The sequence below is a fragment of the Agelaius tricolor genome, unplaced genomic scaffold (assembly GCF_023055355.1).
Source record: "Agelaius tricolor isolate 1412-34295 unplaced genomic scaffold, bAgeTri1.0.p SCAF_1, whole genome shotgun sequence".
NCBI classification, from domain to species: Eukaryota; Metazoa; Chordata; class Aves; order Passeriformes; family Icteridae; genus Agelaius; species Agelaius tricolor.
This window is the reverse complement of record NW_027269261.1, coordinates 66,693,010-66,705,015: the sequence shown is the minus strand read 5'-3', so window position 1 is coordinate 66,705,015 and position 12,006 is coordinate 66,693,010. Positions and strand designations below refer to the sequence as shown.

General features: G+C 38.3%; 1 protein-coding gene across 1 annotated transcript in view; it reads right to left on the bottom strand.

Annotated features, from left to right (window-relative positions):
- Positions 1–12,006, bottom strand: part of ROS1 (ROS proto-oncogene 1, receptor tyrosine kinase) — a 67,918-nt gene that overhangs the window by 47,994 nt on the left and 7,918 nt on the right. Inside the window, exons 6-16 of the mRNA XM_071438097.1 lie at positions 11,700–11,848; positions 10,370–10,508; positions 9,687–9,888; positions 8,935–9,011; positions 6,638–6,760; positions 5,492–5,676; positions 4,318–4,415; positions 3,262–3,773; positions 2,441–2,653; positions 1,485–1,595; positions 803–984 (exon numbers count right to left, since the gene is read on the bottom strand). Coding sequence (XP_071294198.1) covers positions 803–984; positions 1,485–1,595; positions 2,441–2,653; positions 3,262–3,773; positions 4,318–4,415; positions 5,492–5,676; positions 6,638–6,760; positions 8,935–9,011; positions 9,687–9,888; positions 10,370–10,508; positions 11,700–11,848 — 1,991 coding nt within the window. The remainder of the gene's footprint in view (positions 1–802; positions 985–1,484; positions 1,596–2,440; positions 2,654–3,261; positions 3,774–4,317; positions 4,416–5,491; positions 5,677–6,637; positions 6,761–8,934; positions 9,012–9,686; positions 9,889–10,369; positions 10,509–11,699; positions 11,849–12,006) is intronic.

The following is a 12,006-nucleotide window of genomic DNA, read 5'->3' as shown; positions in this document are numbered from 1 at the left end:
AATGCAAAATTATTAGTTCATTTTTGCCAGAAAGTAACAAAAGAAAAAAGCTGAAATAGCTTTTTCCCTTCGCTTTCCCAGTTTTGGCAGCCTTCTGTCTGACAGAACTTCTCACCCACTTCATATTCACTATTCACAAGTGTAAATGAGGGTGCAAGGCAGTGTGAAATCTGGCCTCCTAGCTCCAGTTTTTAAAACAGCTTCTGACTTTGCACTTACAAGGAATGAAAGGCATAATTTGACAGCACTGCATAAATTAGCACTACAATTTTGAAGTCAGATACCTTTTAAATAATTCACATGTCAGTGTTCCTGATATGAGAGTGTACAAAGTGCAATTGTAATTATTTTTTAACTGCAGTGATCTGCAAAATATCACAGAGCAGAGGTCAACCTTGAAAATCTCTGTGTAAACAAATAGTGCCAAATTTGATTAAAATAAAGTCCATCTACTTCTTGGCTGAGATCAACAGGGCAGCCTCCATTTTCACTATCTTCATTAATTTTCACAATGTTGAATCCAACAAAACTGTGGATAATATGTTTGATTTGCCTGTTTTGCACCTGGTGAATTCAGTATCCTGCATTAGTGAATGTTAGTGAATATTTTACCCCAAACTTCTGTATAACTGTGGAAAATCACTTAAGTAAAGAAAGGCCTCCTTGTTCTACATTATAATAGCAAAGGTCCAACTGTATCTCAGATTGCAAGAAGTAGGGATTATTTTCCCAAATACAGCCTTACAGTCTTTATTGTTGACTTAAGGGTTTTTTTTCTTTTAAGAAATGCAGCTGTACCTACCATATTTGCTTTGCCAGCCCAATACAAGCACTGACCCAACCAATCAAAGGCCAACATCCTTGCATTTCTGACATCAGACACATAAGTGTTCTCATTGGTACCCTTTCTTTTGTTCAACGTCCAGGTCTGAACTTGCCCCATGGAATTAATCCAATAAAGAGTGTTATTATACCAGTCGAGGTCTTGAAGAAAAAAAAGATGTTAAGCATTACACAAACATGTAAATTTAAAAAAAAAACTCCATTGTTTTAAAGAATAAAAAGCAGTCATGCACTTCAGCTTTTTAAAAATCAATACAAATGTACAGTTAGGCTCAGCTAATGTGAAGGTAAATGCTTCCTTACAGGAAATAATGTACATGTATTGTACATATATAGCCCTGATTATTATAAATGTATGACATATATTGGGATGCTGGAGACAGACCTACTTAGTTTAGAGGGTTGATTTTAGCTCTGCTGTAACTGTGGTGATGTCAGAAGGGTTTCACTAAGGATTAATTTGACTCGTAAAATAGAAGGGGATGAACCCAAAGTGTTGGATCAGCGAAGCCGCTGTACTGCTCTGCACAACATTCAAGTCTAGAGAACTCTTGTCTTTCAGTGCTGTTGGTGAAATTTATGGAGAGCTAAGAAATGCCAAAAAGCCTGTAGCAGCAGCGTGCAAATTGTTTAGTATGTACCTGAAACATTTCTTATATGAGGATGGAGGAGTTCTCCTTGTCTGTAGCTATCCAATCGCTGCTTCCAGAGACCCTCAGGCCCCACAGCCAATATATATGGTTCTTCTTCAGCTACAAAGGAAGAAAACTGCAGTTGTGCACATCAACAAGCAATTTATCTTAATATTTGTATTTCAATAGCAGAGGTTCCTGTTCCTGGAAAGTTACAAAAGCACCTTTAAAGCTGCCCCTGTCCTAAGGAATAAAGGACAAAGAAGAAATACATGAAAATATCATAATTTGAGGAATTCAGAGATTCAGGGCAGCTTCAGATCCAGAACAATAAGGCAATTTGGAATCCTATTAGATGCTGAAAAATCACTGTGGGTTTGGAACTGTCCTTACCAAAGTCAGGTAAAAGTCACCCCAAGACAGTCCAGCCCCTTAAACTGGAAGCTATTTTCCCCTCAGGTTAATTTGGGTGAACAAGGTTTCAAAAAACATTCCAAAGACATGGAAATCTCAGACATTTTGCACACATCCATTTTCCCTGATTATCTATGCTCAAATCAAGGATTTTCAGCATTTGGTGAGCTGCACTTTTCCATGAATTGTCATTAATCCTCAGGGCATTGCACAAACCACTTCATCATATAAAGTTTTTTACAGAGCAATGAAAAGGGATAACACCTCTTTTACTGTATCAAATAATATTTTGATAGAGTATTTGCATTAGAAAAATGAAGATAAGTACCAACTGTTAATGCATAAATAATATTTAATATCATTATTCTAGTTTGAAAATCTTACTACTTTAAATAAAAGCAAATTTACTTATCCTGTATTCTTTAATTCTAAGAAAAACCTTTTTATGCTCCTTATTTTGCAGTCTTTGCCAAAAGTGTGTGCCTCACTAGGTGGAAAGATTTATACACAATTTGTTCTCCATTTTTCCTGTGTGACAAAGCAATTCTCACCTTCTTCTAAAGTTGTACCTCTAAATGACTCTGACCATGGCCCTGCACCAGCAGGAGACACAGCTCTGACTGACACTTCATATGCTGTGAAGCTGGCTAGCCCCTTCACTGTAAGCCTTGTGCTACTAATATTTGAGACAAGCCATTCTTCCTCAAATGGGTGCTGAGGTGACACTTTCACATCGTAGGTCCAGTTCTGCCAAGCAGATAAACCTGTGTGAAGCAAATAATTGTGTGAGTACAGAGTAAATTGTTGTAACTGTTGATACACATCCTTTGAGAAAAATGTACATTGAAGACTCCTTTCAAAAATGCCAATACCAGTGGAATTAGGAAAGAGATACATTAAAAATTTACACTCTTGCCCTCTGGCCCTATGCTTCAATCCCCCATGAAGAATGAAATTAGAACAAAAATTTTCCCTGGCCAGGTGATTTTCTGGTATTCAAAGACACATGTGCAGAGGGTAGAAACCATAGCACAGTCACTGATCAAAAGTCATTACATCTCTGCCATCCATTTCCTATGTGATACCGGTACCCAGCATTACTGCTACTCCATAACATACTTAAGATCAAGTTTTGCTTAAAATCTTTGCAGGGGGCATATGAATTGCCAACACACACTTGTGTTAATTTAGACAATTTATCTCTTTTACTGGCAAATTATGGGCTAAATTTTTGAAGCAGAAGTAATTACATAACTTCCATCACTATCTTCTATTGAAGTCACTAAAGCCCAAGTCAAGAAAAGGGAAACCAGAAAATTATCTCTGTAGAAAGAAAAGAAGTGAACCTTCAGGGATAATTAGTTGAACTTACTGCTTCCAATGGTGTGTTCAGGTGGTCTCCAGCTGATCACAGCTTGGTCCAATCCAAACAGAGCCATGACAAGATGAGGAGCAGTTGGTAAAGGAAAAGGCTGAGTTGATGGCCCATAGAAAACCAAGTTGCCAATGCCAAAGTACTCTGGGTACGCCAAATCGCAGTCCACAATATACTCATTGAAGCTAGAACTTCCCACTGGAGAGACCTCCTCGTGGAAAACTGCCGAGCCATCTGTGACTGTAAATGTGTTATCCTCATAAACGAAGCTCTCCATGTCATTAAATGGCACATGTGATCGCAGCGTGTGAAACTCTGAACCATCAAGAAAACCTGACACAAAGGCCTGTTCTGTTTTGTTGAAGAAAATGAGTCTCTTAGATTGGAAGTTGATTGTGAAGGTTCTCAGAGCACTGGATCTCACCACTGGTGAAGCTGCAGAGGCAGTGCCAGGAAAGATTGGAAGATTTGCTCTGTATATGCCATCCTCCAGGAGACAGAAGATATAACTGGCCACAGAGCAAAATAAACCCAAATAACTACAGTGCAAGAAGTCTGCTGAGCCACAAATATTTCAGCAGCTAAGACATGTGCCTATCTTTATGCACAATAGAAAAATGCTTTTGGCACTATCAGTGCATATATATATACATATATACACTGGGGAAGTAGACACATCAGTTTTGACCTTCTGGGAATCTGCATAGCAGATTATTGGAAAATATTTTCTTCTATAATACCTTAAATGCTAAGCATGAACATTTAAAATTCATTGAGATTCATCTTCATAAAAGCATGACATTTCTGAAACTCAAATTTCTGGTTTGGAAAAGCTTTATCTCTTCTGCTAATGCCCTAAAGAAGAAAATGTACGAAACAATACTGCATGGCATCTCTCTTGTTCCAGTTGTTTTGTAGCTTGTTATTTGTTACCCTTTTGTTTTGTTAACTTAAGTGCTTGAAACAGGAACCTAGATGACTAATGAAGTGGAGAAAATTAGAGAGGAGCTTTATAGCACCTTTGGCACCAAGGGCTCAAAGGAATTCACTTACCCATTATAGGGATCAGCTATAACCTTCCTAGGGGATGTCACGTAAAGAGGAGTGACGTCTTCAGCTACCGTGCAGTTCTCTAAGTGGCAGAAATGTATCTGGGAAACGAGAAGAAAAATGGATGATGCATTCATAGGGTGTTTGCTAATGAGCAGACAAGCTGACCCAAGAATCCTTCAGGGGATGAAGAGAGTAAAACACCTCTCTCACAGTCCTAGGTCCTTCTGGGCTCCTGAGCATTCAGTCAGCCAAGGATAACCCTTGTACGGAAAGCCACGACAGCTTACCCTGAAGCTGTCACTCATACCTCTAAGCTGGAGGGAAAATTGGTTATCAACTGCCTATACTCAATTTTGAGGGTATAGGCAAACTGTACTTTGAAAATGATCTGGCAGGAAAGGGAAGTGCTTTTCTGGTCCTGGAAGCGATACCTTGGAATTCAGACATCTCTGCCATCGATCTGTTCATCTACCGCTCATTTGTATCTTTTCATCACTACTGCTTTTCCTGCTCCCTGTTCAGTAAGCAAAAGGTCAAACACGGCAAGAGGATTAAAAAAATAAAAATCCCCCACTAACCATTATGGGCAGGTTTCTAGTCCTTTGTACATTAGAGGATTACATGGGTACGCGCAAAGTCTGACCATTAGTGCAACTGATGTTTTATGAGTAGGAAATCCAGTGCAGGGTTAATCTCCGTTTTCATTTCAAACTGCAGTAGCTGTAATCTGAGCTGTTGCTATTGTATGAAACACTTAACATATTTTGTCAATTATGACAGACAGCAAAAAATCACCATCTAGTTATCTGACCACCTTCCTGAGGCAGAGTAGGAAATGAACAGAGTAGATGGGTAACCAAGAGAAACAGCGCGCCAATACTGGATATGAGGAGGGTGTGAAGGCAGTCTCAAAAACGAATTAAAACCAAAACAGCTATGTACTAAGGAGAAAAATAAGGCAAGGAGCCAGAGTTCCATGTTTGGTGTTCACTTTAAATATGACCTCATAGTCAAGCCTTTCTTCTTTGTTAAATTACTAAATACGTGAATATTAATGTTATATTAAAATATATTTTTGTAATTATATTTTGTGCATACATATCTATACATAAATAATATTTTTCTCATGTAAAATTAATCATGTAATCGTTCAAATTAAGCACTAGAGCATTACCTTTTCGTTCATGACAAAATATATCCTCTGGTAAAGCCAGTCTACTGAGATGGACACAATATTCCCCCAGCCAGCATAAAAGAGCATTAGGTTGGATACATCAGACATATTTGCAATGCCTTTCACCCAGATAGAATTCCCTTCAGAAAAATAGACAACTTGCTGATAAATATTCACAGAAATACCTAAAAATAGAAAGATATGTGCACACAGATAATATAAGAAGGTTTCCATTTTTCAGATAATTTTTCTACTTGCCTTGAAAATACATATTTTTCAGTCTGCAACCCACCATCATCATCATCAGAGAAAAATTAACTGTTTTTTCTCCTCACTTCTAGTTTTCTTTCAGATAATAATGAAACATTCCCATTTGCTTTGTAAGTGACATTATTATAGAGAATTGCCCTTCAGAAAGGTAATCAAAGAGAGGACATGTAATATGCAAACCGACACTGATTGCCCCGCTACAGGTCAAACAGATGCAGCTGGCATCTCCTCACAAAGCACCACTCACTCTAGAATTCAAACATGAGATAATCTGTGCCACCTCTGCACTATCCAAGGCTATTTAGTCAGGGGCAACATTCTTTCTCTGGAGCCTTTATGGCTCTGAGAAATTTGGTAGATAAACTCAGATTTCCACACTGTCACCAAGGATCACTGTAGGTAAGAAACATTGGAGTGGTGAGTAATTTGAGATAACGTGGTTATCTGGTGACTCCAGCTGCTAAATGCCTCATTAGTATGCTAACACACTAGCACTATATTTTAGAACTTGGCATTATTTTATTCAGAAGTCTGAATCTCTTCATTTCCCCATATTCATGTTGAGAAAAAGTAGATATTAATCGCAGGGAAACATGGATTCATCTTACTTCAATTTAGATACCTACAATGTAAAAAAATGCACCAGGTGCCTAGATACAGTGGAGAAACAGCTGCACTGGGGAGAACCATTTATTGCTTCCTAATGCCTGTCACCTCAAATATAACAAATCATGTCCTGAAAGTTTCTATTTCTCCTCATAGACTATAAAGGGAGACTAGATACTGTCTCAAGCTACGTGAGGTGCATTCTGTCCTTAGTGAAAAGAGGTCTTAGTGGCACTTGACAGAAAAGTAGAGAGCCCAGTCTGATTTTACCTGTGATGTTGTGGTGTATAACACCATTTGTCAGGCACTGAGCAGCTTCAAGGAAATGCCCTGTGTATCTCTTCCTTAACGACTCTTTTCTGGATAGAAAGAGCCATGCTGCTTTTTCCTTAACTGGCAAACAGAAAAATTCAGAATTTAGATGACCACAGCATATGGCTAACTCAGATACATCCTTAACAGCCATGCATATGCATGTGTGCCCAAAGGTACGTATGTCTGTAGGTATGAATACACCCTTACATTAGCAGTGACAGACCAAAGCCTAAACCCTTTGAGTGCTGAAAGTATATGGAGTTCTTCACCATTACAGTTGATTCTGGCTCCTCACACAGGGTGAGAACAGGCCATGTGAATTTCCCACCATCATTCCTGCAACAATAGTCAGTTCCTTAGGGAGGGAAAGTCAGCTGGAGCAAATGAAGCCTTACTGGCTCAAGGAAATAAAGGCACTAAGACACCCACGTGACTTCAAGATCCAGCAGAAATAGGACATTTAACCTCTCTGGACTTCTTTGGAAACCCCAGTCAAACTAAAATATTATCCCACAGAGCTAGAGAAAAGCAAGGCAAGTATGTTCATTTCAGGTGTTTTATTGTAATGATTAGTGATTTATTCAAAAAACAAGTACCTATTACAGATACAGATGATAATGGGATAATATCATCTGTTTCAAAGGTGATAAACTTTCTAATTTTTTTTCTAATAAAGTCACAAAATTTAAAGTCAACAAGGATAGTTTTGGTCAAATAAACTGATTTCATGCTTATTAAGGCCCATGTGATTTACATCAAAACCTCTGCAGTAAATCTGTACCTTCTGTCTGGTCTATACATAGGCCTGGGGAAGAGCTTGCCTTGCTTCTGAATCTCAGATCCTTGGAAATCTAGCACACACCTTGTTAAATTGATTGTTACTTTCATTTTTAAAGATGGTGTATTATTTCAAGTATGATTTTGGCTAATTTCCATCAGCAAACAATCCTTCCCTTTTTTTTCTCCTCTCCAGCTTAAGCAGCTGTCTGCAATCAGATATCATTTCCTCATATGGATATCACAAAACTGTGATCAAATGCTGTCTTAATGTATTCTGATAATCTGCATAGATTGAGCTGTGTGTATTTCTCACATGATGCACTGTGAGTAGTTTCAATAACGATGCTTTCAGAGCAAAGTACAAGAGGCCAATATCACCTCTTTATCTCTTCAAGCAATGTTTCTTGCAATCTACAGCAGAAATCAGATTCTTTCCCCGACCCTTGTCAGGGCTCAGATCTACACAGCTTAGTGCCTGATGCAGTAGAACCATTTCTGGACACGATGCATGACAAAACGCTGTTCCTGTTCATGTTAGCACAGAGAGAAAGCACATGCCTGTGCAATTCAGGGGGAAACAACTGAAATTTTATGTGGTGACTAGTAAGGGGGGTGGGGTGGCTCCCCACCCCCATCAGGTGGGGGTTTCAGGGGCTATGGAGTTTGTTTTCTTGTTTGTTTTCTACCTTAAATTAATTGACAATTGGATTGACATAGTGAACACAGTCTGGACTTTTCAAAAATGATACAAATATTTATAACTCAGGGTCAGCCAGCCCTAGAGCAAACCTCCGTGGAGCTGTAAGTAAGGAAACAGTGTGTCTGAGCTAATACAGACAAAAAAAACCCCAATATTTTAAAAAGCACTAGAGAAGCAAGTTCAATGTCTCTAACCAATGGCAATTCAGAGACAGTCTTGAAGTGTTTTCATAAAGCTGAAGCATTTCCAGGTGTTTGACAACTGAATCTTTTAATGAGAAGGGAATTCTTTTATTTTCTTTCCTAAAAGAACATTTTGATAACATCAATTTCATTGATTTCACTCTTATTTGTGTTCTATCTCAACGTGTATCTATCTTTCTCTGCCAATTAATTGATAATTCTGCAATTCTTTGAGTAATAGCTATAGTGCATCATTACCTTCAATATTAATTAGTTGATGTAATAAAACAAATACCTCCATGAAAGAGCAAAAAAAAAAAAGTTGGCATGATTTCACATACTTGGCTTGAGATAATTGAGAATTTTTGACAAAAGAGTTTCACATTAAGTGATCATTTCCATGCTGTGATGCCTTATGTCCGCAGCTGGAGAGCAGGACCTCCTCTGATGTGCTATTGACTCCCCAGTGTTCAACTCCTTCACATGTTCACAGTCTAAATATTTGTACTCCTGCCAGGACTGTGGCAGGCCAGGGGACATGAGTTTGTCCCTAGGAAGAGACAGTGGTAAAGACTCTGCTGCTCTTGTACCTTTGGATGCCGGGGTTGTGATGTTGGCTTCGGCAGGGGGTCCAGCACCGACCTCATTAACTGCCACAATACTGAACCTATGGCACACCAAAGAGACAGGTTTTGGTTGGCAGGTTCCTTTTGAAAGATGGCCTGAGAAACATTTTATCCAGCTGGGAAGCTGCTACAGAAGTGCTTGACTTTCAGAAAATGCCTGTTTAAATATAATGCTCTGGGGAAATTCAGAATAAAAAAGCAAAACTAACCATAGTCTGAATTGCACAAAGGCCGAAAAACAATAGAATCTTCTAAATTTCAATTCAAAATAAATTTTCAGACTCAGAAGAGCAACTCAACTTCATTTCCAAGGAAGATCTGTATTTACCAGTGCAAGCAGAATGCAGACATTTGCGTTTAATAAAAATAAAGGAATTTTTCCAGATGCTTACAGGACTAGAGAAGACCCTTCGGTCTTTCTCCCTCTGTACTGAAAGCATGCCACACAAGCCTAAAAAATTAAAAACATTAGCTAAGAAAATGGAGCTTCCCAGCCCTATATCCAGGTGCTTTTCCTTCCTCACCATCTGACTTCTGCAAAAGCAGCCAAGCTACCTGGGGTAACTCCGTTACCTCAAGGAAGGTGTCCTTGCTTTTGGCAAGGATGTAAGTAAACAGCACAGTTGTGCAGAAGCGGCATTAAGGCCTACTTGGTGCTATCTGGGCAAGAAGCATGACCTCATACCTGGCCACGTTGGTATGTTTTCTTTTTGTACCTGTAAGTGGTGTTTGGGAAGGTGGAGTAGAACTGAAAGCTGTGCCCTCTTGAGGCTCTCAGCAATTCATGATTCTCACTGGTCAGGAGCAAGTTATATCCAATAATCAATCCATTCGGAAAAAGTGGTGGAGACCAACTAACTTCAACAGTGTTTGGACTTGAACTCTGAATGTCTTTAATGACAGGAGCTGTTGCAGGAACTGCAAGACAGAAATAACTGACTCGAGAACTTGATTAAGACATTAACTGATTTTGATTTTTAAATACATTTTTAGGTTTCACACCTGTTTATTCACTTATACACCAACAAATATTATTAGGGACAGTTAACATTCCAGCAGCATTTCAGCTTTTTTTTAATGTTCAGAAAAACAGGACTGTGTTTCAATCAAATACATGCATAATTATGTACAAAAGTATCCCATGTACCCTCACAATTTTGGCCATGTACTTTTCTGTGCTTGCTTTTAAAACCAAAAGCAGGGAGAAGCCCTAAATCTTCTCAGTCAAACAAAAAGAACTTATTGGTTTTTTAGTTTGGTCTTCTGCAGCTACCCAAGAATTGACACACACATGGTTCTAAAGATTAGGCACCAATGTCTGCTGCCAAAGAAACAACAGCAAAACTCAAATGTTTCTGTTAAGGTCCTGAAAGATGAAATTAATAGCACAATTCATTACCTCCAAAAGCATGTGTCCGGTAGCTGGGGCTAGGTGGAGAATGGAGCTGCAGCTGAGACGTAATGATCCAAACCACTTGAAACACATATTCTGTGAAGGCCTGAAGGTCTTTGATGGTATATGAAGTTTCAGATACTACCTAGATTAATGCACAAACACAATTGGGCTTTTCCTTCCTCCAGCTGCAGCTACTTTTATGAGAGCAAAAGAGGTCTCATACAACAATATACATTATTTCAGGATAAAAAAGGGCAGCATCATAAGTTTAATTAAGAGGAAATTCTGACAGTTATTTTCAGCATAGACATTGATTTTCCATCTCTTCAGAACATTTTCTATTCTCTTTCCTCAGAACACAGTACCAAATCCCAACAATAAGCAGGTAGATCAAAGGATTGATGCAATATTAATGCAATATGTAATTAATTGATGCAATATGTAAATTTTAAGAAAAAAGTAAAAAAAACCTGAAATAGTAGCATGTAACAAGCAATGTATTTTAAACGTATACCACAGGTTACAGATACAAAGGATCCTAGTTACACTGAAATATTTATTGTCTGAAGTAATTGCTCCCTATTATTTCATCAATGATTCATTCAGAATAACTTCCTGCTTAGCAAATTATCTTTACCTTTGATTTCTGGCACCAACTTGTCAAGCCCTGTAAATTGATCCAATAGAGATGATGGCAAGATAACAAGTGTACAGCTGACGCAAAAGAACAAATTATGAGAATAACTCTACTGAGTCAGAACAAAGGTCTTTCTAGCCAAGTATTGTGCTTTGACAAGAAACAAAAAAATTTCTCTAGGGAAAGGTATTAAAAAAAAAAAAACAGGACAAAGCCTACAGCTATATTTCTCCTGAATATTCTCATTGGCTTTTCACAAGCATGACTCAACATGAAAGAATGGGAATATTTGCATTTATTAGAACTCGATTTTTCCTTCTGCTAATTTTTCCAGTCACTTCTCAAACCCAATTTAGTAATTTTAGCAATTTTAATATTCAGGAGTTTAAATTTAGCAATTTAACATCCACACATGCCAGGAAGTAGCGGAACATTTCAACTACCCATTCAGTGAGGAAATACATCTTGCTAGTTTTGAACCTGCTGCCGGCTAGTTTCCATCAAGGTGTCTAGTTCCTGTGCTAGAGGAAATGGGGAATAATCCCCAGCTTCTCAGCTTCCCCCTGCCACCCATGATTTTCAAAATCTCTTTCATGTACCTAACATATTATCCAATATCTTTCTAAAAATAAAAAATAAAAAAGAGCAGAGAAGAGCCAATTTCCTTGCAAAGTAAAAAGAGGTGTTCTCCCTTACTTCTGTGTACCTCCAGTCACCAGGGAGCTTGTTGAACTTCCACTGGATAACATATTTCACCCCAGAGATGTTAGCTGCCTTCCACCCTAATGTGACACTGTGGTTTCCAATGGCAGATGCAAATGGAGCACTTGGTTTGTTCAAGTAGCCTGAGGGGAAAATACAATATAACAGTAAGAAATAATCTTTCATGGCAATCCCTGCATCTCAAAGGTAAAAACCTTTTACCTCACCCACTAAAAGCTGCAAAGCCCATAAAAACACATAAAAGAATATATTGAAAATGTTACTGAGTAACTTGCATGGC